At 39.9% G+C, this 27,279-nt stretch overlaps 1 protein-coding gene across 2 annotated transcripts in view; it reads right to left on the bottom strand.

Moving 5' to 3' along the window:
* Window positions 1-3,327: 3,327 nt before the first annotated feature.
* Window positions 3,328-27,279, bottom strand: part of DCDC2 (doublecortin domain containing 2) — a 158,027-nt gene continuing 134,075 nt past the window's right edge. For both annotated transcript variants that reach the window (XM_067006670.1, XM_059077586.2), the window contains 2 exons: window positions 9,827-10,126; window positions 3,328-9,013 (listed from right to left, as the gene is read on the bottom strand). In XM_067006670.1, coding sequence (XP_066862771.1) covers window positions 8,915-9,013; window positions 9,827-10,126 — 399 coding nt within the window. In that variant the 3' untranslated portion in view covers window positions 3,328-8,914. The remainder of the gene's footprint in view (window positions 9,014-9,826; window positions 10,127-27,279) is intronic.

Below are 27,279 nucleotides of genomic sequence, written 5' to 3'. Positions count from 1 at the left end.
GAAATTAGTTTGAGGATGATGGTCTCCAGCCAAGGAGAGTAAAACAATTTCCGTGGCAAAAGTAACCAGACACTCTTCCTAGGACATGTTCTTCAGAAAATGGATATAATGAACATGGACCTCATGAAATAATCTCAGTGCACTTAAAAGTTTCACTCCTAGAAATGAAGGGCAAAGTTCCACTTCATCTGAATAGCCCAAACTGTCATCACAATTATGGTTAATTTTCTAACTGGAGAGTGCCTTTCATAAACGCAAAGAAGGATCTGATGCGGCAAGTTGGAAAGTGGGTGGCCCCCTGGCGACACCCTCACCGTGTCAGGGTCACTTACGTGTACAGGAGCCGAGAGGCCAGGATGCAGAGCCTGGAGGCACGGTGCTAAAAGTGCAGGTGTTACCAACGTAGGGGCCTTGGACACTTTAACCAATAGAAATTGGTAAGAAGCCAGACGAACTCAGGCAAAGCTTTACTGGGACTCATGCTGCAGCACGAGGGAGTGGAAACAAGTAACAGGTGCGCTTGCTTGCTCACGCCCCAAGGAGGGCGAGCTGGTCCCTCAAGTGGGGTAAGGGTGGGGGCAGATAGGGGGGTGGGGCTGCAGGGGTGGCATAGGCAGTCTGCCCACCCCCTTGGTGGTACTGTGTGCAGGCAGCATGCACAGGACCCTGTTTTTCGCTCCCCACACCTCAGAAGTGGCAGTTGGTTTTTGGCCTTTTTATATCTTATTGTTCATAATCTGCCCCAAATGGTGCATGGGCATGCCTGCGTTATTTTTGTCCCTTATAGTAACTTTGTATTCCACTGCTCAATAAACATTTCATTTAAATATTAACCTTGTGATTAATCCTTACACCATTAAAACAAAACTCCTTGAGCAACATCATAATTTATATCTATATCTGTATCTGTATTTGCATATAGTAAACACATTGAAAAGGATAAATAAATAAAAATAAACATTTCATTAATGATGAAGATGATAATTTTTAAAACTTCACACTAACTTGATGTCCAAACCAGTATCTGGTTACCTACTAGTATTTCATAGAAAGTCTACCACTTTGGTCATTTCACATTCACAGAATAGAAACTTTCCAATATGCATCCAGATTATCTGTGGCTTTTCACTTGGGCTGCATGGGTTGAGATTAACAGTAATTAAGGCTCTAAGGTAAATACAAAGACAAAATCCGTGAATTTTACATGTAAACAGCTTGTGTGATCAATGTAAAACTTACCAAAACTAATGCCAAGATGATAATTCGTCAAGCAGTATGGGTCTGATCCACCCCACTCTCATCCATACACATACTCACACACCAGCATCACCATCAACACCATCTCCCCCTTAAGATTTTTTTTTTTTTTTTTTTTTTTTGCGGTACGCGGGCCTCTCACTGTTGTGGCCTCTCGCGTTGCAGAGCACAGACTACGGACGCGCAGGCTCAGCGGCCATGGCTCACGGGCCCAGCCGCTCCGCAGCACGTGGGATCTTCCCGGACCGGGGCACGAACCAGTGTCCCCTGCATCGGCAGGCGGACTCTCAACCACTGCGCCACCAAGGGAAGCCCCCCCCTTAAGATTAATCAGCAACTTTAGTAACAGACAAAAGTTGTGATCCTAGCCGGTCCAAGCTAATATAGGTACAGCAAGACCGAAACTATGAGCTTTGGAGAGTATTTTTTGTCAATAATGGAAAAGCACCAATAAAGAATCAATTCTGGCTCAAAGGTGGATAGAAAAGAGGCGGTAAGAAGCCAGGGAAAGTTGGCAGGAGTCTCAAAAGAAGATGCCAAAAACCAAGTCAGAAAGCTAATAATCCTAATATCTAACAGCTGCGGAATGCTTACTCTGTGCTGACTACCGTACATTAGTTCTGTCTTCATGGCCTCCCAGGTCAAACACTTCTAAACTAATATCTTCTCATGTATATTCACTGACACACACAAAAAAAATCCCATTACATAATTTAGGACTCGGCAAAGAGAAGGAATTTATATTAGTCTGCTCAGCCGCCATAACAAAATACCACAGACTGAGTGGCTTAAACAACAGGCCATTATTTTTCTCACAGTTCTGGAGCTAGAAGTCCATAATCAAGGTACTGGCAGATTTCGTTTCTGGTGAGGCCTCCCTTCTTGGCTTACAGATAGATGCCTACCTTCTTGCTGTGTCCTCCCAGAGCCTTTCCTTTGCGCCTGTCCAGTGAGCGAACACGAGCTCCTCCGGTGTCTCTTCCTCTTCTTATAAGGACAGCCTTATAAGCATATTCTTATAGAATAGAACCCCACCCTCATGACGACATCTAACCTGAATTGCCTCCATAAAGGCCCTGTCTCCAAATACAGTCACACTGTGGGTTGGGAGCTTCAACCTACAAATTTGGAGGAATGTGATTCAGTCCATAATAGTATTGTCCTCCAATCTTGAGAATTTGGTATATAGTTCCCACCACAAATTAATGGGGAAAAACTGCGTGTTCAATAAACGTTGCTAGTGTAATGGCGGGTGAGGCGGGCGGGCGCGCAGCCTTCAGCGCTCAACCTTCGGCCGGAGACCTGGATACCGCGAGACTGTCGGCGCGAGACCGGGAGCAAGGCGGGTCGAGGTCCCGCTCCGCCAGTGGTCAGCGGGGCAGGGGACCTCCCGGTGAGAGGCGGAGCGCGGCCCTCTCCCCGGAGCCCTCCAGGCCTTCAGGCCTCGGGCCGGCGGGTGAGCTGGGGGACCCAGGAACAGACTGGGAGCTGTGTTCCTGCAGAGCTCCAGAGCCCTCTCCACGGCCACCCTCTGGCCAGGGCCCAAGCCTTGAGGCGGCGGCGAACCTCTCCCCCATCCCCGCCTCCGCGACCTGACGGCGGCCGCGGTCTCCACGGGTCGAAGTTCGCGGGACCCGGAGGCCTGAGGAACAAATACAGTGAAACCAAGGGGAGTATCTCATTGAATTTTAAACTCTGTGGGTGTTTTATGCAATTTAAAATCATTTTTGGGCTTCCCTGGTGGCGCAGTGGTTGAGAGTCCGCCTGCCGATGCAGGGGACACGGGTTCGTGCCCCGGTCCGGGAGGATCCCACGTGCCGCGGAGCGGCTGGGCCCGTGGGCCGTGGCCGCTGAGCCTGCGCGTCCGGAGCCTGTGCTTCGCAACGGGAGAGGCCACAGCAGTGAGAGGCCCGCATATCACAAAAATAAAATCATTTTTGTTATTACTAAACCCATAATAAACGAAAAGAGAACTGCGGGACATCCTTGCATCATTGTCTCTTTAATAGAAGATTGAGTTTGTGAGGGCATTTGAGAGACCTGTACGATGATTTAATAGATTAATGTCACATTCCGGGGAGAAAAAACACTTAGAAACCTGCAGAAAAGCTGTACGTTTAGTCTCATAAATAAGAGTTTGATAACCAATGCATGCTGGCCATTTTACAGCACCTTGTAGAAATTACAGTCCTTGTTGGTTACGGAAGTTTTTAATGTCAGTTAGCCACGTGGTCTAAAGAGATTTGACTTTGGCAATCTAGATGCCTCCTCAGTTGCCCAGGTTTAAATATGAAATAACAAAGATACAGGGGTCACCTGCACAAGAGATGCATTAATGAGATCTCAGTGACGGTACCTGAATCACACACATTTTGTTATTACATATTAAGAAGGCAAAATGCTTTTGCTTAACTTTTTGCTTCTCAAACATGAAAGGAAAACACAAAACTTTTAATTCAATAGAATGAAGGCAGTGAATATCTTACAAACTGAAGCAGAATTTTAACCAATCTCTTTGTAAAACTGTAAATTTATTCTTATAGCTATATCTACACTAAATGTGCATAATTTGTTCTGTTTTTACCTTTATCATAACAAAAATTCTGAACCTGTGTTTCTCTAATACCATTTAATAAAAGAAAAAATAGTGAGTTTTTTTAAAATATCCCTCAAATTTTTATCAACTAAACAACATGTATATGAAGCTGTAAAAAAAAATTTATTTACATAATGAAGTTTATGCCGAATAGAAACAGAAATATCTTTTAATGTGCTGAATTTCCACATGATTTAAATCAAAAGTATCTATTATGCTTGTGAAAAAAAGTCATAAAAACAATTAATACATGAAATATTAGCAACACAACATCATAAACAAACAATAAACTATCCAAACACATTTTAATTATATAAAACACAGATCTATTTGCTAAAAAAAATACAGCAAACTTACAGTGAGCACTGATACAGAAGTAAAAGCTCATAATTTGATCAAAACAAATAATTGTCCTTACAAAGAAGAGTTCTAAACATAAATCATACAAAAATGATGAGCTCAACTTAATCTTTACCTACAACTTCAATAATCACCCATTATCACTGTACATATTAAGGATTTAAGACACAAGGAAAACACTGAAGCAAAAAGAGAATAGGTTTTCTTCAATATTCTTCTAAAATTGACTACTGTCATTCCTTCTTCCCGTATGCCATTACATTTGTGACAGTAACTCAACCCCTCAATTAAACTATGTGGTTTAAGTGGATTAAGCAACAGAGAACACATTTGGTTCCATTCATAGATTAAAGCTAAGTCGTTGTTGGCTTAAGTCAGCAGAGCTCCATTAGTTACCTCCTGATTTTATAAATGCTTTACTGTTATCCAGACATTTTTTAATTCCCCATCTCCTACAGTATGCTGTGCCTCTTCAAAAATAATATTTTTCTTCCTCATCAACATGTAGGGGCACACATTCATTCTCCATCCAAGTCACTTAGACTTCATGGTAGGAAATATACAAATTTCATGTGGTAAGAACAAAAATCAGACCCATCTAAATACCAGGATAGTTTCTGAAAAGCAAAAATTGTACACTACTTACAAAAATGATATTTAATAATGAAGAACTGTATGTGCTCATCACCTTAGAAAAACAGAATAACCTTAAAAAACAAATCCATTCCAAGTTATTACACTCATACAAGGAAGCTAAAAAGCTCTGCACTGAACTTGAACATTAGATAAACTAATAGACTAATAAGTCATACTTTTATTCTGTTTGTGGTGAACTTGGCTACTTGGTACCAAAAAGAGTCCTCTCTACATGTTCATGGAAATCACACACATTCACAAGCAGTAATGACCTTTTGACAGAGCCTGTGTGTGGTTGGTACAAAATATTCTGTGCCTAAAGTATATGGTACTTAAGACTGATGACACAGGACTAAAGAACTGTATTCTGTAGTTACTTCAGGAAAAAAAAGATTTTATATATTAATATATATCTCACCCCTCCCTAGAATAAATTTTCCATTAAAATGCTGGTAGCTTTTTTATTTTGAGAAGAATTTTAAACCTCTTAAAGTCTTTGGGAACCATGTTTTAAAGCACCGTTGATATACATCATTTCTTAGCATTTCCTTACCAACAGTTTTTGTCCATTGCTTCTCTCAAAAGAGCCTTATTCCATTAATAACGCTGTGCCTGAGGAAGGCTTTTCAACATTTTAAAGTGTGTGTTTGTTATGTGTCTGTGTATATCTACATAGTCTATTTCTGTTCAGATTGGCAACAGTTCAGATGTGATGCTTTCTGCTTAGCAATTAATCTACTTTATAAACTTTTGCCTTGGCTCCTTGTTGAGCAAAAAATGAAAGGATAGAGCTAATTCTTTAGGAGAGTCAGTTAACAAGATAAAGAAGCCTTCCTGTTGTTCTGTGGCCACAATTTTAACTAGGTGAATTAGCTTTATCCTTTGTGTAGAAGGTAGATATTTAGTGAAATTTTCAAGGATGTTGGTTTTTGAGGTATAACTGGAAGAGTTAACATGAATAAGCTCACATTAATATGGCTTCACGATCGAGAGCCTACAGAGAGACCAGACTGACCCTGAGCCACACATATATATAGGATGGGTCTGTGCTTAAAGACGACAGCAGGAATCAACACTCTCATCATAAAACGGGAGGCACGAGAGGGTATCATACTCTTCCTATGAGTCTGGCTTTCTAATATTCCCCCCAAAAATGTCTTAGTAAACAAAAAGTCATCCTATGTCCATAGAGAAATATAATGAGTAAAAAGTTATCTTATGGCCAGAGTATCTTGTTTTATAATTAGAAATCCATGGATGCTCAAATGCAATTTTAACAGAAGCTAAACCAGGTAAATACGTCCTTTGCATGAAAATGACTTTAGTTAAAAATCTTCTTTATTTGTGCTGCAAAACTCCTAATGTTCCATTTCAGCTAACAAACGAGTTGCTGACAAATGTGTTAAAACCCAATTAAATTTAAGAAAAGCATTTCATTAAAATTAAAACTATGAAAATCTATCACAAAGAAAGAACAGGTGAAAGCACTCTGTGATTGGTTACCACATAAAAGCGCCATGAGTTTTTCTTATTAACACCCTCTATAAAACAGTACCTGAAGCCTAACCAAGATCTCTTCTGCTTACTCACATAAATGTTCTCCAAATCTGTCAGTGTCTCACTTAATTTGTGGAGCTACTCTGCCACAGAGGCCACCATTCCCACAAGAAAAACATCCACATTTGGAAGGTGAATTAACTTTCATCATGTGTGTTAAAGTCATATCCAAAATGACATTTACAATTTTAATCATCTGTCAATGATTTCTTCCTTGGTTGGACGACATAGTTCTTTTTTTTTTTTTTTTTTTTTAGTAACATATGCTTGCAAAGTGTTTTAAAGTTATTAGTGACTATTCATCCCTCAAGTTAAGTCACAATTATATCCTACAGACAGGTGGTGAAATATGCACATAAAAGATAAGTATTACATCCCAATTTTTAAATTTTTTGCTACAGGTATTATGGCCGATCACCTTCCTGAAGTATACTTAAAATACCAAACTTTGTTTTTTCATTTAAAGTAACATTGTGCTTCACTAAGATGACTCTTAAAAAGTTCCTGAAAACCTAAATATTAAGTATGATGAAGCAAAGAACAGGGAAAAAAAGAGACAGAATATCTTTATTGAAGAAGGAAGAAAGAGAGAGAGAGAGAGAGAAAATCATCATTAAAGAAAGAAAAGAGAATCACCTTGATAATCAGTTATAATTTCTTATATGTAATCCCATATTTTTATAAACTATTTGAAATCATTAACCCCAGGCCCAGTAATAGTGTGGGAATTTAACATTAAAAGACCAGGTAGTCTATTTCCCTAGCAACAAGAATTATTAAGATTGTTTCTTATAGCCTGCAATGCTCTATATTGTCCCATTTGAAACAATAAGCCTATTAGTAGAAAGCACAATCTAGAGCTTATATTAGAAATATAGGACCCCATTTATAATCATCCTCCCAGATTAATATACCATTATATCAGTATCTCTTTCCAATACTGTTACATTATAGTCTCTGCATATACTTCCTATTTGTGGAAAATATTAAAATAGCTTCTAGGAAAAATACATCAGTTTTCTATAGTATTATTAAGTGCTTTATGTAACTACTTTGATTCCAAGTGATTGGTTTTGAAACCTGGAAAGGAAAAAAAAATCTTTTAAACTTATCATTAATAATGAATTCTATGAAAGCACAAGAAGTTAAAATTTCAAATTTATACATAATTAACAAAAATATTCTTTAATATGAGAAAAACATATTTGTATTTAAGGAAGAACTGCATCATCCCTTAAGAATTCAAAAAACTAATACGATTATTTTTTTCTTCATGTATGCCTAACAAGGCAATTTGAGTTAATTTAATTAACCCCTAAAACTGTAATCAGGAACTGGTTTCATTATGACAATTTTTAAACTTTTTTCAACAATTTCTATCCTATAGCTTCTAATTATATAGAAAGGAATCTACTTGAAAGTCTAAATATAACTGACCATGAAAATAAATATTTGCTGATACCCCTAGGGGAAAAAATATGACAAGGTGGTCCTAATAGAAATAAGGCAAAAAGCAAGAGAAATTGAGGAGTAACAAACTCTTTATATAGCCTACTTTTTTTCTACTATGCTATCTTGTTCTTTTTGTTAAAAAACTGTTTGGAGAAAATTCAATCTTCGGAGTAGCCAATATTGAGTTTTCTAATATTGAATAATAATGCAAAGGAGAAGAGAGGAGTACTATTGGTAATGGTAGACTGGATCAACGAAAATCCACAGGATGCGAGAATTTGCAAAACACCCAGCCAGGCTCAGTGATATAATTGGGTGTTCCTTTATAATTCCTTCCTGAGTATGTGTCATTAAAGCCAATAAGGATTAAAACCTGCAGCAGTTAAGGGAGGGGCATGACAATATTTGTCAGGAATACACTGAATGAATACTTCCTCCCTCCAAAATGAATACCTTGCATTTTCCTTTTTGTTCTCTTAAGGTGGATTTTAGCTAAGGATGAAGAAAAAAAGGAGAGTCAACAAGACACGGAAACATTTCAATCTATTGCCATCTTCAAATTATCTCTGAAACTAAATTGCAATTTGTTTATTCAAGAGTTTATTGCTTTAAAAATAGTACATGCTTTCCTATTATCATTTTTTAAAATTTCCTATTATCATTTTTTTAAAATTCTCTGCCTTCTTAGATAAGTACTTTAGCATAAGCTGCCATCTAGTAATCTCACTTACCAAGAACAGGAATGATCTTGTTCTTTTTCATCTTTACAAAGACAAGTGGCCAATTGTCTTCCAGTGCAAATTCCCCTCTATCACTCTTGTTTAATTTTTCTAAATGACTTTTTAAAACACATCTCAAATAGTCACTCTGCTTTAGCAGCTATTCAAAGTTATCTAGTCTTTCCCATTAGTTTGGCCTCAATTTTAAATTTCAGTAGGTAGTATTCAACCATATTGTCACATTATGTTTAGCAATAACTACATGCTTATTATTCGAGTATTATAACCCTTAATTTTTCTTATACTCAATGTACTCTCTTTTTAAAAATCATCCATGCTATGACAGATTATCCTTGTTTCGTTCATTGTTATCATTTTCTTGTGAGCTGGTGATTTTTACTTCTGGCTTTGGTGGTCTTTGAGGGTCCAAGTCAGCCTGGAGGAAAACAGATGAAAACAAAGATATTTAGCTCTTTAGTTACAGAGGCAAAAAAATTTACAAAGGAGAAATGACTCAATATTGCCTTTAATCTTATAAATATTCAACTAAAAATAGTTCCTTGGGTTCCCTATGTTGTTTAGTCTATCATCACCCAGTGGACATGACAATCTCAAACTTTACTTGTTCAGAAGCCCTTTCTGGGACCATAATCCACCATGTGCTTAAAGGGCACAGACTCACCTCTTGAGCTTCAGGTGTTATTTTTCTCGATTTTTTTCTTTGTTTCCTTTTGAGCTTTTCTTTTCAACAACATACCTATACTTTTCATTTTAGCATTTTCAGAGAAGAGGGAAGAGTAAAATGCAGCAGTTCTCCTCTCATGTCACATTAATAATCCAGCCCCATACCAAATGTCTTTTATTAGTTTTCTACTAGAATTCACAAATTCTTTGTGACTGGTACCAAGCACCATCAAGTAGATAAGAGCAGGACAGAAAAGAGCAGGAAAATATAAAGGCAGCTTCTGGAACAGCATCCCTGCCCCTTGGATTTCTCATACATTAATGATATCTCATTACAGTTTGTCTTTTAGCCACTGGACTGAAAACTAAGGGGGTAAGAGTAGAATTAGCTGGTTTTCAAACTCTGCTCCTTGGAATCCTGGAAGTGCCATAGCTTTCAAGTCCTAAGTGCTTGAATAATTCCCTAAGTGTGAGCACAGATGCACACTCATGCATGCACACACACGCACACACACACACACACACTTCATGCATGCACACAAGTGAGCAAAAGCAACAGAAATACCTCTTCACATCCACTGCCAGCTCCTTGAGACTTTATTTCCTCGTCCACTGCTTCTTGAAGCTCATTATTAACCTGGTCCAGTTCCTCGCCATTTTCTTCATTGGTGCCTCTGTTCACACGAGCAGGACCTGCCTGCTCCTCCCTGTGATCCAGGATCTCCTCTGCTTGCTCTGGAGCTTCAGTAGCCTCCCTGCCTCCTTCCTCTTCAACTCCACCATTCATTCCTGAAAAGTCTTCCTTCTGTCCCACTTCCTTATTTTCTTTCTCTCTGTCTTCCTCATCTACTATTTCTGCTGGCCTCTGATGGATCAAAAGGAATAATGGATAAAAATATGAAGTATAACAGAGATTTTCCATGGCACATTATAATAATGTAATAATTATAATAATTATTACTGTCAAGTAAAACTTCCTTAACATTTGCATATATACAGTATATCTTGTGTTAACCTTTACAAATATACCACTCTTCACAAATATTTTCTCATTTAATTCTCACAATCATCCTGTGAGGTTGGTATTATCCCCATTTTACAGGTGAGAAAACTAAGGTCTAGGGAGACCAAGTATCTAGCCCAAGATTCCACTGTTTGTAAGTGGAACAGCCAGAATGAAAATGAAGCATGTGACTCCAAAATCAATGTTCTCAATCCCCATGGCAAAGAGAAAACTAAACTGCAGGATACTTGGCCAATGTCTAGTGGCCCAAAGGAGGAGGTAAAACAAAATTCTTTGTGGAGAGATTATCATCCCCAGCACTAGTGTCTGGTATGTATTTAAATCTCTAAGTATGAAAAAGGGCAATGGCGATGGCCAGGATGTGAACCCTCGTTTTCTAAAAATAAACATGGACAGCTTTCCACACAATGCCTAAGAGAGTTGACTGTATATCTCTAAATACAAAAAGTGATTGTCGTGCAGATCCAAGGCCAAGAAACTATATATTCTTTCTATAAAAATAATAAACGCTCAAGCATTTTATAAACTAGGCATTTTTACTGTTATTTGGACACATATAAGTCTGTTTTAAAAGAGAACAGGAGGCCAAGTTCCAGAGCCAAGACTTTGGAGAGAGAAAGACCCAGGTTCAAGTCCTGGCCAGGCACTTACTGGCTGTTACCTAACTTCTTTGAACTTCATATTCCCCACTTGTAAAATGAGAATATAATAAAACTTCCACGGAGATTAAGTAAGTTACATACAGTGCCTAGCAAAGCACCTGGCACATCATGATCCTAAAAATAAATAAATAAATAAAATATCTTCCTATTTGTTATAATACATTCTTTCCTGGACCTACCATATTTCTTCATTGGCCTTAATAAAATAAGACTTTTTTAAAGGATAGGGTAGAAACAATTTGTTTTACATTAGGACACCACGCCTGCCTCTTTCTAGTCATCTGACACTGGACAGGTCAGTTAATCCCCTGGTATCTGTTAAACAAAGGTTTGAGATGCAATTAACTCTGACCTCCCTTCTCCTCTAACTACCCAAATTCTTATTATGGGACTATTAATGGTCTTCTTATAAAAGGTATCATAATGCTCTCAGTTTAGGAAGTAAAAAAGGAAGGAAATGGAGCAGAGTAGACTAAAAACTCAGGATAAAATTCAACACAACATTATTTCGAAGAGGAAAGAGGCAGAACCATGAATTCTTATACTCTGTCCAAAATAAAGTCTCAGATTTGATTACATGATATCAAAGATGCCCTTTAAAAAAATGAAGGTTAAAAAATGAATTCTTAAAATATTCCGATAACCATCATCTTTGTCATCATACAAATTAAATAATAGGGCTTCCCTGGTGGCGCAGTGGTTGAGAATCCGCCTGCCGATGCAGGGGACACGGGTTCGTGCCCCGGTCCGGGAAGATCCCACATGCCGTGGAGCGGCTGGGCCCGTGAGCCATGGCCGCTGAGCCTGCGCGTCCGGAGCCTGTGCTCCGCAACGGGAGAGGCCGCAACAGTGAGAGGCCCGCGTACCGCAGAAAATAATAATAATAATAATAATAATAGTACAGTGCTTCTGTATCTTTCAAATTTCCATTCAGTTGCTTAATGTCAAACTGCGTAGAGCCCTAGTGATCCCTAAGCATGCTGCCCAGGGGGAGGCCCTTAGGAAGGACAAATGCTGGACAGAAACTAAAGGTGGGAGGGGATGGATCTGCCAGATGATGTGGAAAGAAAAGGCAAGAGATTTATAAAACGAAACCCACAGCGCTTGGTAAGGATTTCTGGTTTTTATGCCTAAGACCTAAATGAATGAAAGTGAGACAAATTTTCAATTTCCAAAGGAGAAAACACTATGTTCCCATCTCCACACGCTTGTCCCACCCTCTCAATGCAGAGAACAAACACGGCAGAGCATTGTCGCAGACGCACTAGAAGTGATGACAGGAGAGTGCGGCGAGGGACAGGGTGGGCTCTGTCATTGTGAAAACAGAGCAGAGGGAATGTCTGGGGCCAAAGATGACATTTATGTCACTGAGGAGAAAGGGCTTCTGAGGGACCCAGGGAAGGAGACGGCAACACCAGGAGGTCCAGAGGCTTCCTCAATAAGACACTGGGACAGAGAGGGGACTCTGGGTGGGAGAGAGTTAGAATAAAGAGCCAGATGTAGAATAGATAGCTAGTGGGAAGCAGCCGCATAGCACAGGGAGATGAGCTCGGTGCTTTGTGACCACCTAGAGGGGTGGGATAGGGAGGGTGGGAGGGAGACGCAAGAGGGAGGAGATATGGGGATCTATGTATATGTATAGCTGATTCACTTTGTTATACAGCAGAAAATAACACACCATTGTAAAGCAATTATACTCCAATAAAGACGTTAAAATAAAATTTACAGAGGAAAAAAGAAAAGCCAACTCAGAGAAACACGGCGGGTGGCTCCCCACTAAACTATCCAAAGAGGCCATGAAAAGGCTCAGGGGTCTTGGACCAAGAGACAGCAAGTTCCCTTGCTGGTGACTCTGAGGGATTTTTTAGGGGATACTCACAGGGGGACTCTAAGAGACACTGGAGGGCTCTCAGGCACCATGACTCGAGCTAATGGGCCTGGAGCAGCTGTTTGTGCTGGGCTAGATGCCAGCCATTCAGAGACAAATACGACTGCGACATCAAAGAGCCCAGAGCCGTGCAGTAGCACATCACGTGATCGTGGGGCAGGAGGAAAGAGCAGTAACTCAGGGTGGGGTGTGGCAGCCTGGGGCCACATCCCACACAGTCTGGGCACGGAGGTTTCTACAGCACTGCGTGAATGGCGTTCACAGGTGGAGAGCAAAGGACAGGCAGCAAATACACCAAGCACCCGTCACCCATATGTGCTGAATGTCACTCTCAGCATTCATACATTCATCATTTCCTAAAACCCTCACAAGAACCCTACGAAATGGGCTTCTGATGCCCATTATACGAATGAGGAAAATGAGAAATCCCTCAACACTGCCCGCATCACACCGCAGGTGAACAAACAGGGTTAAGATGGAACCCAAGGTGGTCTTGTCCGAAAGTCCTGTATTCTTTCTCAGAGTAATAACACAAGCAGTTGCTAATGTACCCTAGCACTGCTGCAAGCACACTCAAGTATACTTTCAATGGCCAGAAAATATGACGTCTGCAGTAGGCAACATTACTTTTACCGTTTAAAGAAGTACTGACCTGAAAACAAAACATTTCTGGATTTCTATTAAAGACTGGTAGATCTAGGGAAGGAACATTGTAAACACTGTTAGGCAGAGTACTTGAAGCAGGACATAACGAAAATCCAGAAATACTACAGCGCTAACGGCCAATGAGAGCAAAAAGATTTCTGTGCAAGTTACCTCTGAAAATTGGATAATCATGTATTGCAGTTCTAGAAATTGTAATCCTTACTGTGCCTAAAGTTGCCTTATTCAAAGCAACTTTGGGTTTTGGTTTTAAAGAGAAGTTATACAGCATTTTTAATACACAATCTTTAATAATGATACCAGAAAACTCAAATTTTAGTGTAACCATTCAGGAATCTAGATATGTCCCTTGCCTCTGAGAATCTATTACAAGAGCTTGCTAAAGTCTGCTAAGGTGACTACAGCTGTCTAAATGGGAAAAAGTCTGTTTTCCTTTACTGATATCTGGATTTATACCTAAAAGTTACAGAATGATAGAGTGCTGGTTTCTAGTTTTTAGTTTTAAGTCTCTCATCCTACCCCTTTCTTTGCTCCCAATCCCCAAACGCATATACATTTTTTTCCCCCTTTAATGAAAAGAGCTGGGCTGGGATATACCCTAATCTCTTTTTAAGGATGGAGACACCTAGCCCTAAATTCAGCTCTGTTCTCTTTGCTGTTATTACCACCACTACTAACAAGCAGTATTATGCTTTCATCCCATTATTTCTATTAGACTTTCCCAGCAAAGCTATTTTAGTAGTCATCAAATGAAGCCATTTCTGGTTGGCTCAACTTTAAGAAATGCTGGATTATGGGGCTGAAATACCAATTTGATCAATTTAAATAAGATGGTAACATTAGTTAAAAGGCTTATAATCCTTTAAAATATTCAGAGTGTAGTACGAAATTTATTATTACTACAACACAATTCAGGACAAAAAAAAAAAGAAAGAAAGAAAATAATGCTTCTATGACAGATCTATAATGAATAAATGAAAAGCAATGCGCTTTTTGGTGTAATCTCCTTTGAAGCAAGCATTAAATTATTAAAGATGTTTCTAGTGTATACATCAATCAAATCATCCCCAGAAGGAACACTGAGTTTTACACCCATACATACTCACACAGATAAAATCTATACCGTGGTAAGGACCTACAAAGAAGTAAAGAGAAAAAAAACAGCACTCCTTCTATAAGAGAGTGGGTGTCCGTTATTAGATAGCCACACTGTATTTGAATAATGTGTTCCCACTCCACCCCGCCAAAAAACAAAACAAAACAAAACTTTGCAACTATTTAATTTCTTCAAAATTCCCCAGTAGTTCTCAGCCTCTGCCCGTTTAGCTGGCCCTGCCTGATTGCCCAGCTAAGCAGGGACAGTCACAGCCAGCCAGACGCCAGCGTTAGCGCAGTGAGCCAGGGGTGACATGTACACAGAACCCACGTTCCACCCGCACCTCAAAGAACCTTATAAGATTCCGATGATGTTTACAATTTTGACAGAGAAAAGTGGACACAGGAGGCAAAAGGGCGAGGGTGGAGGGTGTGGGGAGAAAGGGACAGGGACATGGATGGAAAAAGTAAGAGTTAGACATCGCAAGTTCAGCTTGAGAGAGTGAGGAAGGAGGAAGAGAAGCAGGAAGGGAAGAATCCTCTTTCCCAGGTCCAATCACACTGTCCCTTTTACACTGAAGGGAAGCAGAGCTCCCACATGTGACGCTGCCTCTCCTTCCTGCAGAAGCCAGTTCTCATGTGATCCCAAGAGACTGTGTTCATAACTGAAGAAGCTCGCCAGGCAGGGGTGGGGGTTCCTGGACAAAATTTCTGCCTGCTGATGTTGTCTACAATGGTGATGTTAACTGCACGAAATGAAGCAGCCATGGTTTGTTGGGAAGGCAGAGGTCACTCTGCAGCTTCAGGCCAGTGAACCCACCTCACCCTTTGGAAACTGAGGATAATAATGACCTCACAGAAGTGCAGTAAGGACCAAACGAGATCATGCACATGAAAGACCACTATAGACTGAAAAAGCTACAAATATATATATACATATATGTGTGTGTGTATATCTGTTTATTATTGTTACCACTCCATTCTTCTTGCCCTTGGATAGAAAGAGTTGAGAGGTTGTCTGATGAAATAGTATAATACAGGATTTGCACTACAGTAATGAAATCGTATTCTAGTGGGCCACTTAGAGCAGTCTCCCTTCTAAATCTCATTCACATGAAAACAAACAAACAAAATATATCAAGACACTTAGCAATTATCTTGCCCTTTTTAGTTAATACAGTTAATATGCGGGCTGATGTTCAACTTCTGGTCCAATGAGACCGTTAGGTGTGATTTTCATAAACTAATCACCCTTGCTTTTAGTTACTTACGTTTATTCTTTGTTTCTGAGTTCCCTGGTATGCACTTCTCACAACAAATTTACCATCCAATAGCTTTTATTTTTTCTGAACTCTATTCACACTTAAAAGTAATACAAATGTGCCAGCAGTAAATACCAAAAGAGGATGACCTCCATAAATTAGTATATGCATTTAGGTAATGCACGACTTTGTCTTCAGTTTTAATGACCAGTTATTCATCCTGTTCCTCCTACCTTTACCCGGAAGGCTCTTCCTTCCCTTCGTTAGACCCACCTTCTCTTGAAGCCTTGCTGGTCCCCTCAGGCAGTTGTCACTCCTGATTTGCGCCCTCAGAACACCTGTCAAACTCTAACCACAGTGTGCCATTACCCCCTACTTATGTTTGATATGAAAATAGTGAACGTGGGGCACTTCCCTGGCAGTCCAGTGGTTAAGGCTTCGCCTTCCAATGCAGGGGGTGTGGGTTTGATCCCTGGTCAGGGAGCTAATATCCCACATGCCTCTCGGCCAGAAAACCAAAACAGAAGCAATATTGGAACAAATTCAATAAAGACTTTAAAAATGGTTCGTTCACGTCAAAAAAAAATCTTAAAAAAAAAAAAAAGGAAAATTGTTAATGTGAATTGCTATCGAGTACGTAGATGCCTCAGACGATGTTTGGAATGATTGTGGAATAACGAGGAAATAACCTCGGCTCTAGGGAGGCCCTCTGGAAGTTTCTGGAAGCAAGGGTTCTTTCTTCTTCATCTTTGTGTCCATCACCACATTTCCCACAGGATTGTAATTCATTGTCTTGAATTAAACCCAAATGTGCCTCCCACAGAGAAAAGCCAACAGAGCATGTGCCTTCAAGAAAGGACACATGATGGTGACAAGGCTCATGTCTGTTGGGCGCTCTCCAGGGACCTGGTCCTATGTTCCATGCACCTCATATGCTTAATCGTATTTAAACTAACCTCACCACCATTTGAGGAAAATACTATTCTCATCCCAACTTGCAGATAAGCAAACTGAAGCATAAACAGTTAGGTAAACTTGTCCAAAAGCCCACCAATAGTGACAGAGGGACGTGAATGCTTTTTTGACCATAGGACTGTACTATTTCCCCAAGATAATGTACAGAACAACATCCCAAACTCAACACGATGTTACATAGTTACTCCCAGCCTCGTGTCTTCTAAGCCAATGCCTCTCCATCACCGAGCATCTTGTTAAATGCAGATTCTGAGTCAGCAGTTCTGAGCCTCTGCATTTCCAGCAGCTCAGGTGCTACTGATGCTGCTGGTCCCCAGGTGACACTTGATGAGGCTCTAAACCACATGTAACACAGGTATGGTCATAAATACACCACCACCCCTAAAAGACATCTTTGGTTAAAATTTCTAATTGTAATTATGCCTCATTAGATGAAGGTCATATTTTAACTTAAAAAATATGAATTTTATTGAAAACTGGGAGAAAATAGTACTGACTGTTGACAGAATGATATTTAGCCATAAAGACAGTTCTACAAGATTTATTCTAATTACATCACCCTGCCACTCTCTCTTAGGAGTCACTTTATAAAAAAGAAACACATCATTGCCAAGGCGATAAACCAGAAAGATATTTTTGCCTGTGCTTAAAGGTCTTCTCCCCTGGTGTTTATGTCGAATTTAGTCAATTTTTGACTAAAATTTTAAGAGAACCAGTTTTCAGGTAGATACTGTTTCTCCATCCTGAACTTTCAGGACTAGCTCATTCCTGTGAGTAATTGTGTAATACTATATTCTGTATAAAGCACAATTCTTACGTTTCACTGGAGTCAAGAGAGGGTATTCATTATACTCTCCCCTATATACTCACTAAACTGACGTATATAATGATGGCACAAATCATTTAGATGGTTCCAGTCTCAAAGCCTCACTGACATCAAGAACATCCAGAGTGCAGCTAGATTAACAGACATATTACACATATGTGTACAATTACAGATAATACATACCCTTAAACATAGAAGTCTTTGTAAGAAAGGTGAGACTTTTACCTTTTAAAAAGCACTTTATCGGGCTTCCCTGGTGGCACAGTGGTTGAGAATCTGCCTGCTAATGCAGGGGACACGGGTTCGAGCCCTGGTCTGGGAAGATCCCACATGCCGCGGAACAACTAGGCCCGTGAGCCACAACTACTGAGCCTGCGCTCCTGGAGCCTGTGCTCCGCAACAGGAGATGCGGCGATAGTGAAAGGCCCGCGCACCGCGATGAAGAGTGGCCCCCGCTTGCCACAACTAGAGAAAGCCCTCGCACAGAAACGAAGACACAACACAGCCAAAAGTAAATAAATAAATAAATAAATTTTAAAAAAATAATAAAATAAAATAAAAAGCACTTTATCATAAGCAATTGCTCTTGATATTGGTACTAGAAAAGTGACACCAGATTTTCTCCTTAACATGACACCAGCACTGATATTCCAAGTGCCTTTTTGCCTGCATTTGCCTACATGCATATCTTACTATTTATTCTGTAAGGGACATCCTGGGAAAATGGTTGATTTGTATGGCAAGACAGAAAAGGTCTGGTAGTTATTACTGCTGTCTGCATCCTAGCAGGGACGGCTCAGGGGAAACCATAAGTATTCAGGTTTTCTAGAGAATATGCATGCAGTTACAAAGGTTAACTCAGGATTTCTGAGTGGTAAGAGGAAAGAAGATGGAATATGGAAATCATATGGAAATGAGCCACAAAATATCAGAAGCATCAATTACTTAGAAGGTATTTTCACAGGCAGATGAGGTTGCTCAAGTGACTTACACTTTAAACTCACATCACACCTTTTTTTTTTTTTGGCGGCACGCGGGCCTCTCACTGTTGTGGCCTCTCCCATTGTGGGGCACAGGCAGGCGGACTCTCAACCACTGCACCACCAGGGAAGCCCCACACCTTTGACAGTAACAGCGGCACCAAAATTTAGAAATGGGAAAAGGCAACTAAACAGGCACTACAGCTGATGTCCCACCCACTTTAGAAGTAAATGTGGGGACTTCCCTGGTGGTGCAGTGGTTAAGAATCCACCTGACAATGCAGGGGACATGGGTTCTGAGCCCTGGCCAGGGAAGATCCCACATGCCACGGAGCAACTATGCCCACGCGCCACAACCACTGAAGCCCACACGCCCAGAGCCCGTGCTCCACAACAAGAGAAGCCACCGCAGTGAGTAGCCCCTGCTCGCAGCAACTAGAGAAAGCCCACGTGCAGCAACAAAGACCCAATGCAGCCAAAAATAAATAAGTAAAATTTTAAAAAATAAATTTTAAAAAAAGTAAATGTTGCTTTTTCTTATCTTTATATCAGAATTCCCTGAGGAGTATATTTGAATTTTAAAACCCTCGCTATCTGAGATAACAGCACACGCTACAACTTTCTAGGCAAGAGAGCCTACTTAACCACCCAACTGTCCTCCTCATTCTTACCTGTCAGGTCTCCCTCCATGAAATACCCTAGACCTAGAAACTGGAGCTCAGAACGCCCCACCCCACAAATGAAAATACTACCTTAAATGTCCATTTCTCCATGAAGCATTTGCTACCTTTGAAACTTGGGAGTAGGATTTGTTACAGGCTTTGGATAGAGGAAGGTGTTTCTGTGGATTTGATGGCAGAATTCAGGCAGAGATGTTGAAAGTAAAGAAGTTACTACACTTGTTTTTATTTCTGTTCCCATAGAGACTAAAATCATCTCCTACCTAAGCTGAAAGAGGTGCTTGGAAATAATCAGTTTCCATTTTTCATGACAGCAAAGTACCGCTTTCCGCTTTCAGCTTTCAGAGGTTTACTTTCACAGAAGGGAAAAAACGGTTTCCATGTCGTTTGAAGGACAGTGGCCTATAGAAAAGGGTGGTTCTGTTTACAGATGGACCCTCTAAGGACACAGGGAGAGGGAAGCTTTGGCCAGGCGCCTGCTGAGAGCTGGCTCGCCCAGGCCCGCTGAACTCCGCAAGTTCCCACAACACTCATAGGATAAGATATAATACCTTGAAAACTCATATTTATATAGCTCTTTAGTCATCTTAGAGAAAAACCTTTCCCATTAAGTTTTCTCACTTTAGAAGTAAATGTTGATTTTTCTTTTGCTTACATCAGAAATTGCTGAAGGCTATGTTTTAATGTTTGACACCATTTCCATCAATTAGACACAACTCAACAAAGGTGATGTCACAGAAGGCCTTGTTGATGACGCACAGGGCATTTCAGAAGCCGGGGCGCATCCTCATCTTAACTCTTCCCACTGTGTGTGTGATGCTTACAGCACCAACCGTGACTATGAGTCACTAAGAGGAGGTGACCTGAAGGTAGAGAGTGGTGAAAACACTGTTTGCACGCAATTCCTTTCATTTCAGGGAAGGCAGTGAAGGCCGAGTAGCCCTCCACACGGATGGAAGCTGTTTCTGTTTGTGAGATCATTAGAAGCCCCTAATCTCCCCACTTCCCTTCCTTGAAGTATTGAGACAGAGGCACCAAACTAGAAGCCAGGAGCCCTGGGCGCCTGTGTAGGACTCCCCAACCCCCAGCAGGCTGTGTGTTTGTGGGAAAATGGCTTTCCCCACTATGGTATGGGGCTTTGTTTCTTCAATGGCAAAGCAAGGAGTTTATTCCAGCCTCCTTTCTGGTTCTGAACATTTCCTAATTCTTATTTTAATAAATACATTTCACTGAAATAGATTTAGGGGTCTGGTCAAAAGAAGCAGCCTCCTTTATCTTTCTGTGTATTGTACACATGAACATGAGCAAGTAACACAAACAAGCTCTCCATTGAGCTTACCCTTCATAAGAGAAGCTGTCAGTGACTGCTGATTCTCCAGAAGGGACAAAATATGTCAATGGGCATACTTGGACTTCAAACCTCCTGTTTCTGGTTATAGCCTCTAGGCTGCAGATTCTTTAAGAGAGCATTGTGTTCTATATGTGTAGATCAATCCTCACAAACTTAAAAAGCCCCCAGGGGCTGGGTAAATAACATAAATGTGTAATTCAGGACAGGTGTGAGGTAATAGGGAGTGCTGAGGTCTGCAGTAAACTGAAGAGTACACGCCCACTAGAGATTCCATATTGTAAGCCCTGGGCCAGCCAAAAAGATTCTCTCATAGGAGATTTGGTCACAGGCTGACAGTTTGTCATCCCTACTGCAGATTCTATGAAGACAGTTTATTTTCACAGTGATGAATTAGTGTGAAAGAGATTTCTGGTTAAACACAGCAGACTGAACAAATGTGTGTGGGGGGGGGTTGTAGCTTCCTTCCAATTCCCCTCTAAATTTTAGGTAAGGGCAACTTTAAAAGGGATGAAGCTATCTATAGAGGCACAGAAGACTGGAATTCGGGAAACAGCCACAGAATTTGGGAAACTGTAAAGCCATTGGACATGGGGCCGATAACAGCAGAACCGAGTAAGCTAAAATTTGAGTCTGTAGGGAGGGGAAGCCAAGAAGCACACTTTGCACGTTGAAAAAACCTATAGAAGGCTTGGGGATTGGAGGCACCATCTGTCTCTGGAAGAAGGGGCATAGGTATTGATATAACTAAAAACAGGTGGATTGGCTTAGAGTCTTTAAATGAAGGAGGTAGACTCCCAAGATCCCCTTTGCTGACCTTGGAGAAATAAATGAGGATTATTCTTTAAAGATACTGAACTATAAGGAAGCTGGACTCAAGCACAGTGAGAACAAGGGCACCATACTGAAACCCAGAAGGATACATCTCTCTACTTAAAGTCTTTTACTTAAGGTCCCCAAGCCACCTTCCCACAGTCAGATCCCAAAGTTCTCACAGTCAGGCTTACACCATTAAGGCAAGAGGTTGAAAGACTCCACTCAAAAGAAATAGACATGCCAATGAAATGGCAAAACCAATCACCCTACAGTGAAACATCCCCAGCCTGATGAGCTCTGCCTGTGCACACAGAGTTTCCTTAATGCTTCCCTCTAAAATCTAACCAGACATACACCTTAAATTTATACAATGTTACATGTCAGATATATTGCAATTAAAAAAAAATCTAACCAGACAACCAAGGAGAGCCTCTAACGTGGAGACGGAGATCATGGAGATAGAAAGGTAGAAAGAAAAAAGAAACAGAAGAAACAAACATAGTTCTGGAAAAGAAAGTTTAAAATAATAGGTTAATCCTTGGAGATAAGGGAAGAGACCATATACATAAAATAAGAATAGGATGCTATAAAAAGGAACATTCAGAGAATATGAAAGAGCTCTTAAAAATTAAAACCACAATGGCTAGAAAAAAATCAATAGATGGAAAATAAACGCTGAAGCTTGTTGATTTTTTTTTTTTTAAGTTGAGAAAATAGAAAAAAATCCATAGAGGTGGAAAGTAGGAGAGATAAGTAGAGGATCAGTCTAGGAGGTCCTATATCTGAATACTTGGAGTTCCAGAAGGAAAGTAGAGAAATAGAGAGAAGAAAATTATCTAAGACATAATTCAACAATTTTTTCCAGAACTGAAAAACAAACATTTTCAGAATAAAAAAGCCCATTGAGGGACTTCCCTGGTAGTCCAGTGGTAAAGAATCTGCCTTACAATGCAGGGGACGTGGGTTCGATTCCTCGTCAGGGAACTAAGATCCCACATACTGCAGGGCAACTAAGCCCATGAGCCACAACTACTGAGCTCGCCACTCAACTAGAGAGGTTGCGTGCCACAAACTACAGAGCCCATGTGCCCTGGAGCCTGCGCACCACAACTAGAGAAGAGAAAACCCGCACACCACAACTAGAAAGAAGCCCACGCGCTGCAACGAAAGATCCCACATGTCTCAACGAAGATCCCATGTGCTGCAACTAAGACCTGATGCAGCCAAAAATAAATTTAATAAATAAATAAATAATAAATAAATCTTAAAAAAAACACAAAAAGCCCATTGAGTACCCAGTCGAATAAGTAAAAAGACCTGCACCAAGGCACATAACTGGACATTTTCAGAACACCAGGAGCAAAGGAAAAAGCTTAAAAGCTTCCAGAGAGAGAAAAAGGATTATTTAACAAAGGATCAGGAAACAGAATGACATCAAACTTCCCAACTGCAAATCTGGATGGGAAGGCCAACTGAGCAACACATTCAGAATTCTGAGAGAAATTATATCTAACCTAGAATTTTATATCTAGTCACGCTTACAGTCAAGTTTGGTAGAGGAAAAAAAAAAAAAAAAGACATTTTCAGACATGCAGAGTCTCAAAAAATAAAATTTCCTCCCGTTAAGCTTTTCTGAGGCAGCTGCTAGAGGTGAGCTCCACAAAAACAACGACGGTATAACCAAGAAAGGCGAAGATGTAGAACCCAGGAAATAGGGAATCCATCCACGGGAGAAGCAAAAGAAATTCCCAAAATAATGGTGAAGAAAAATACCAGGATGACTCTGAAAAGTAGATCCAAAGAACAACTAACCAGCCTGAGGCAGATGATCGAAAGCCTTGAGAAAAAGATGAAATTGAGATTTATTATCACTGTGTACATCTGAGTACATCAAGAGGAGATCAACAGTTCTGGCAGAGTTTGGAGATGGCTTAGTAATGACTACAGAGAATAGAAAACTAATCAAATGGAAACTTAGAAAACTAAGCAAATGAAAAAAACATAGGCAATTACTAAAATAGGGAGGAGGAAAAAATATTACCCAAGAATATTTTTCTGTCCCATGAGAAACAGCTAATAGATCAAATCGGTTAGGTCTATAGAGCAGGAAGAATCCAGGTGCGGAAAGCTGGGGCAAGTGGTTGCTATTTTGGTCATAATTTTTGTTGGATTGGTTGACTTTTTAAAAGAGTACATGTGTAACTTTGTTATGAAGGCTTTATTAAGTTTTAAATCAATCAACAAATAAGAAAATAATATATATCACAACCTCCAATTTAAAAAAAAAAAAAAGAAAGCTTTCACTGCTCCTGTGTTCATGATGCTGGTTTAAATGCTATTTAATGAAACTACTTAGCATAAAAACATCTTGCAATTCTCACTTTATTACTACTCAAAATCAACTACAAATGGATGGAAAAAACTATAAAACAATCCAAAACCACGCTGAAGTTACAATCCACATCTTCTGCTCTCATCTCTCAAATGGAACAAAATCCAAAATATAATTGCTTCTTTGCCTATTTTATAGGTATGTATTTGCCTGCGTCTTTGAGATGGTGGCTTCTCCTGCCTGACCTTTACTTACTAGAGGCAGTTTACTTAACTATAATGGAACAGTCTCATTTCTTGCCTCCTTAGCTTGGAAAAGCATCAGTTTATAAATGGAACATAATGACACATAAGTCATTGGTGCCAGGTATAGCCATAGATATTGGTTAATCAGGCACTTGCTTCACTGCTTATGGGAAACCAGATTGATTTAGAACGTGCATGCAAAAAAATTAATTTTTAAAAGAGTACTTTATTCTTATGAGACCTAAACTCTCCCCTGAGAAAAGGTATTTGTTCTGGTCTCCCCTAATCTATAAAAGGATGTGACATTCTTCAGTTTCCCATGGGTTTGGAAGTAGTATTAGATCCAGGATCATTAATTTGTCTCTAAAAAACTAAGAGTCTAGACCTTGGGACAGAGCTCAAACATGTTTTTAGCTGAAATTAGTCCACAGTGCCCCATTACACACACATAAACACAATGCCAGGTGGGATCAGTAGAGGCTATGAAAGACTGGAAAATCTGAAATTTTTCCATACTTAACAAGCTAACACATTAGCCTGCTATCTCTTCATGGATGCTGGCAGAAGACAAGAGACTACTGGGTCAGAGACAAAGGACTTTACTGCTCACAGCAATAACAGTAGCCAGAAGATCAGCATTTGCACCCACTCCCTGAGGCCCCATTTCCACCGGGCAATGTGAAGGGGGTGATACACATGGTGGCTTACATTACGGGGGAAGGACCCCATGCTTAGAGAACCCAAACCTTTTTTCTCCAAATATTTTCATTGTGATAAAATAAACATAGCAAAAAATTTTACCATTTTAACTAGTTTTAAGTATACAATTCAATGGCACATCTTTTATAATGGATAGTAAACGTGCCTGACCTTTGCACTATAGGGAGACATTATCTTTATTATACTGGACCATCAACAAACCTAGACTTTGCTCCACACCAGGATTTCTCAGTCTCAGCACTATTGACATTTTGCACTGCTGTGAGGACAGTCGTGTGCATTACAAGATATTTAGCAGATTCCCTGACCACTACCCACTAGATGTCAGTAGCACTCCCTCACTTTTAATGATCAAAAATGTCTCCAGAAATTGCCAAATATCCCCTCGCAGGCAAATCACCTCCAGCTGAGAATGACTGCTCCAGAGGAAGTCACTATCTCTGTCTTTTGAGGCTGTTCACTATACAAACATCCTTGAAAAAACAGTCCAGAACGAAAGCAATCTGTGCCTCTACTCACAAAACATGCAAAACACAAGAAATCCATGGAGAACTGCCTCTCAACAGAGGCCTTAATATTTACTTCTGAAACTTGATCTGCTTTTCAGGCAGAGATAAAGTACTTGGCCAATTTGCACATGATATTACATGCACACACACCCTTCTTCGTGGTACTTTGACTAAAGTTACAACATGAACCATTTAGATGATGGGAAACAAGTTCAAAGAAGTTAAGTAGGTATGGCCCAAAAGGAAATGTATGTATCATTTACAGCTGAGCCAAGTAGTATATAACAGTTCTTTTCTTATGCAGGAATTTTTTCCCTCCTTGGGTTAATAATTGGCTTTTGTTGGGGAGGAGGGCATTTAATACTCTTCCCCAGATCACTCCTGTGCTTTGAAGTTAAACAGACCTGCATTCAAATCCCAATTCCTCTACTTAACAGTACAAACCTGGACATGTAATTCCACCTATAGGAGCTCACTTTATTTCCATACATAGAGTGAAGGTGATAAGACCTATCTTACAGGATTGTCATAACAATCATATGAGGTAAAAGTGCCTAGTACAGTGCCTGGCACTCAGTAGGTACTGAATAAAGAGTAGCTATTGCGACTATTACAGGTCCTCAGAGTTGTTCTTACTATAATGGAGCCTTACACTAATTTCTCCACACTCTCACTTGGCTTTTCACAAAATTTATAACATAGCTGCTTAGGATATGGAGCAAAAGACCACCAGGCCACAGAGAGAATGACTCTAAGACCTGACTTCATAAGCATCTCATGCCAACCCCATGAGCTAAACAATCCTAACTCTATTACTAATAGGGTCAAGGAAGAAAGCAATTCTGACCTTTTGTTACCTGGTTTTCTTTTCTTCAAACTGACCTCAATTTGTTGATATTGCCCAGCTTTTACCAAACTGTTTAATCTGTCTCTCCTGCATACTTGTATTTTAATAAGCTAGCACTCTTGTGTCAAATAAGAAATCAAGCTCTGCAGACACTTTTCATGGCTGTTCAAGTATTATCAGAGATCAATTCCTCTTGTGCCCTCCCCTTCCTGGTGATCATCAAACTCGCAAGTAAAGAAATACCTATCACAGATTTCAAAACTAAGTGATTAACAAAGAGTTCTCCTTTTTGGTAATAATGCTATGACTTTCTCTTGATATTTGGCATTTTTGACTTTGGGATATAAATTAGTCTTGGTTTCTGCTGCTATTAGGTGTTGTACATACGTGATAATTTCTCTTCTTTGTCTTAAAATATAATATTTTATTATAGCTTCACCGAAGACTTAAAATTCCAATTTCCCTCAGGGGAAAAAAAAAATACCTATAACTGGAACTTATGAAAAATTGTTAGTTGCAGCTAATCCTGGATAATAAATTGGATTTTTGAAATCTGTGTGATTTTTAACACATTAAGCTTTTCATCAGGATGGTGATGCTAACAGAAAATGCCTGTGGAATAATCAGGCATCAATTTCACTGCTGCAAGGTTTAGACAAATACAACTGAGAACATCATCTATGGAATTTGCTGGATTGTGACATTTGCTCTTTGAAAAGGAAATATCACATAATAGTCAGGAAACAAGTGGCAATTCCTGGTGACTTTGTATTCCCTTGAGCCTGGGATTATGAATTCCCCCTCCTCACCTAAATTCCAATCCTCCGCTTGGAATTGTAAGAAACTTGATTGAATTCTATTGAAAAGCCTAAACAACTTTTATTTCGTGTCTCATTTAGCCAGAATGAACACTACTTAGTTCCTTCTACAAGCACATGTGTGTACACACACACTCCTAAAAGTACAGTGTCCCACTGGCCTAAAAAGAAAATCAATACACACTTAGCAAATATTTGAGCTGCATTTATATAAGCAATTCCTTTACGAAAAACAAATTCCAACCATCGCCATTTCAAGGACCCTAAAGGAGAGAAAATAACGGCACTTTTAAACTGCTTTTCTAAATGGAGGACTTTTTTTCTAGAT

Source organism: Kogia breviceps, chromosome 10 (assembly GCF_026419965.1).
Source record: "Kogia breviceps isolate mKogBre1 chromosome 10, mKogBre1 haplotype 1, whole genome shotgun sequence".
Lineage (NCBI taxonomy): Eukaryota > Metazoa > Chordata > Mammalia > Artiodactyla > Physeteridae > Kogia > Kogia breviceps.
The sequence above is the reverse complement of the archived record's forward strand: the minus strand, read 5'-3'. Positions and strand labels throughout refer to the sequence as shown.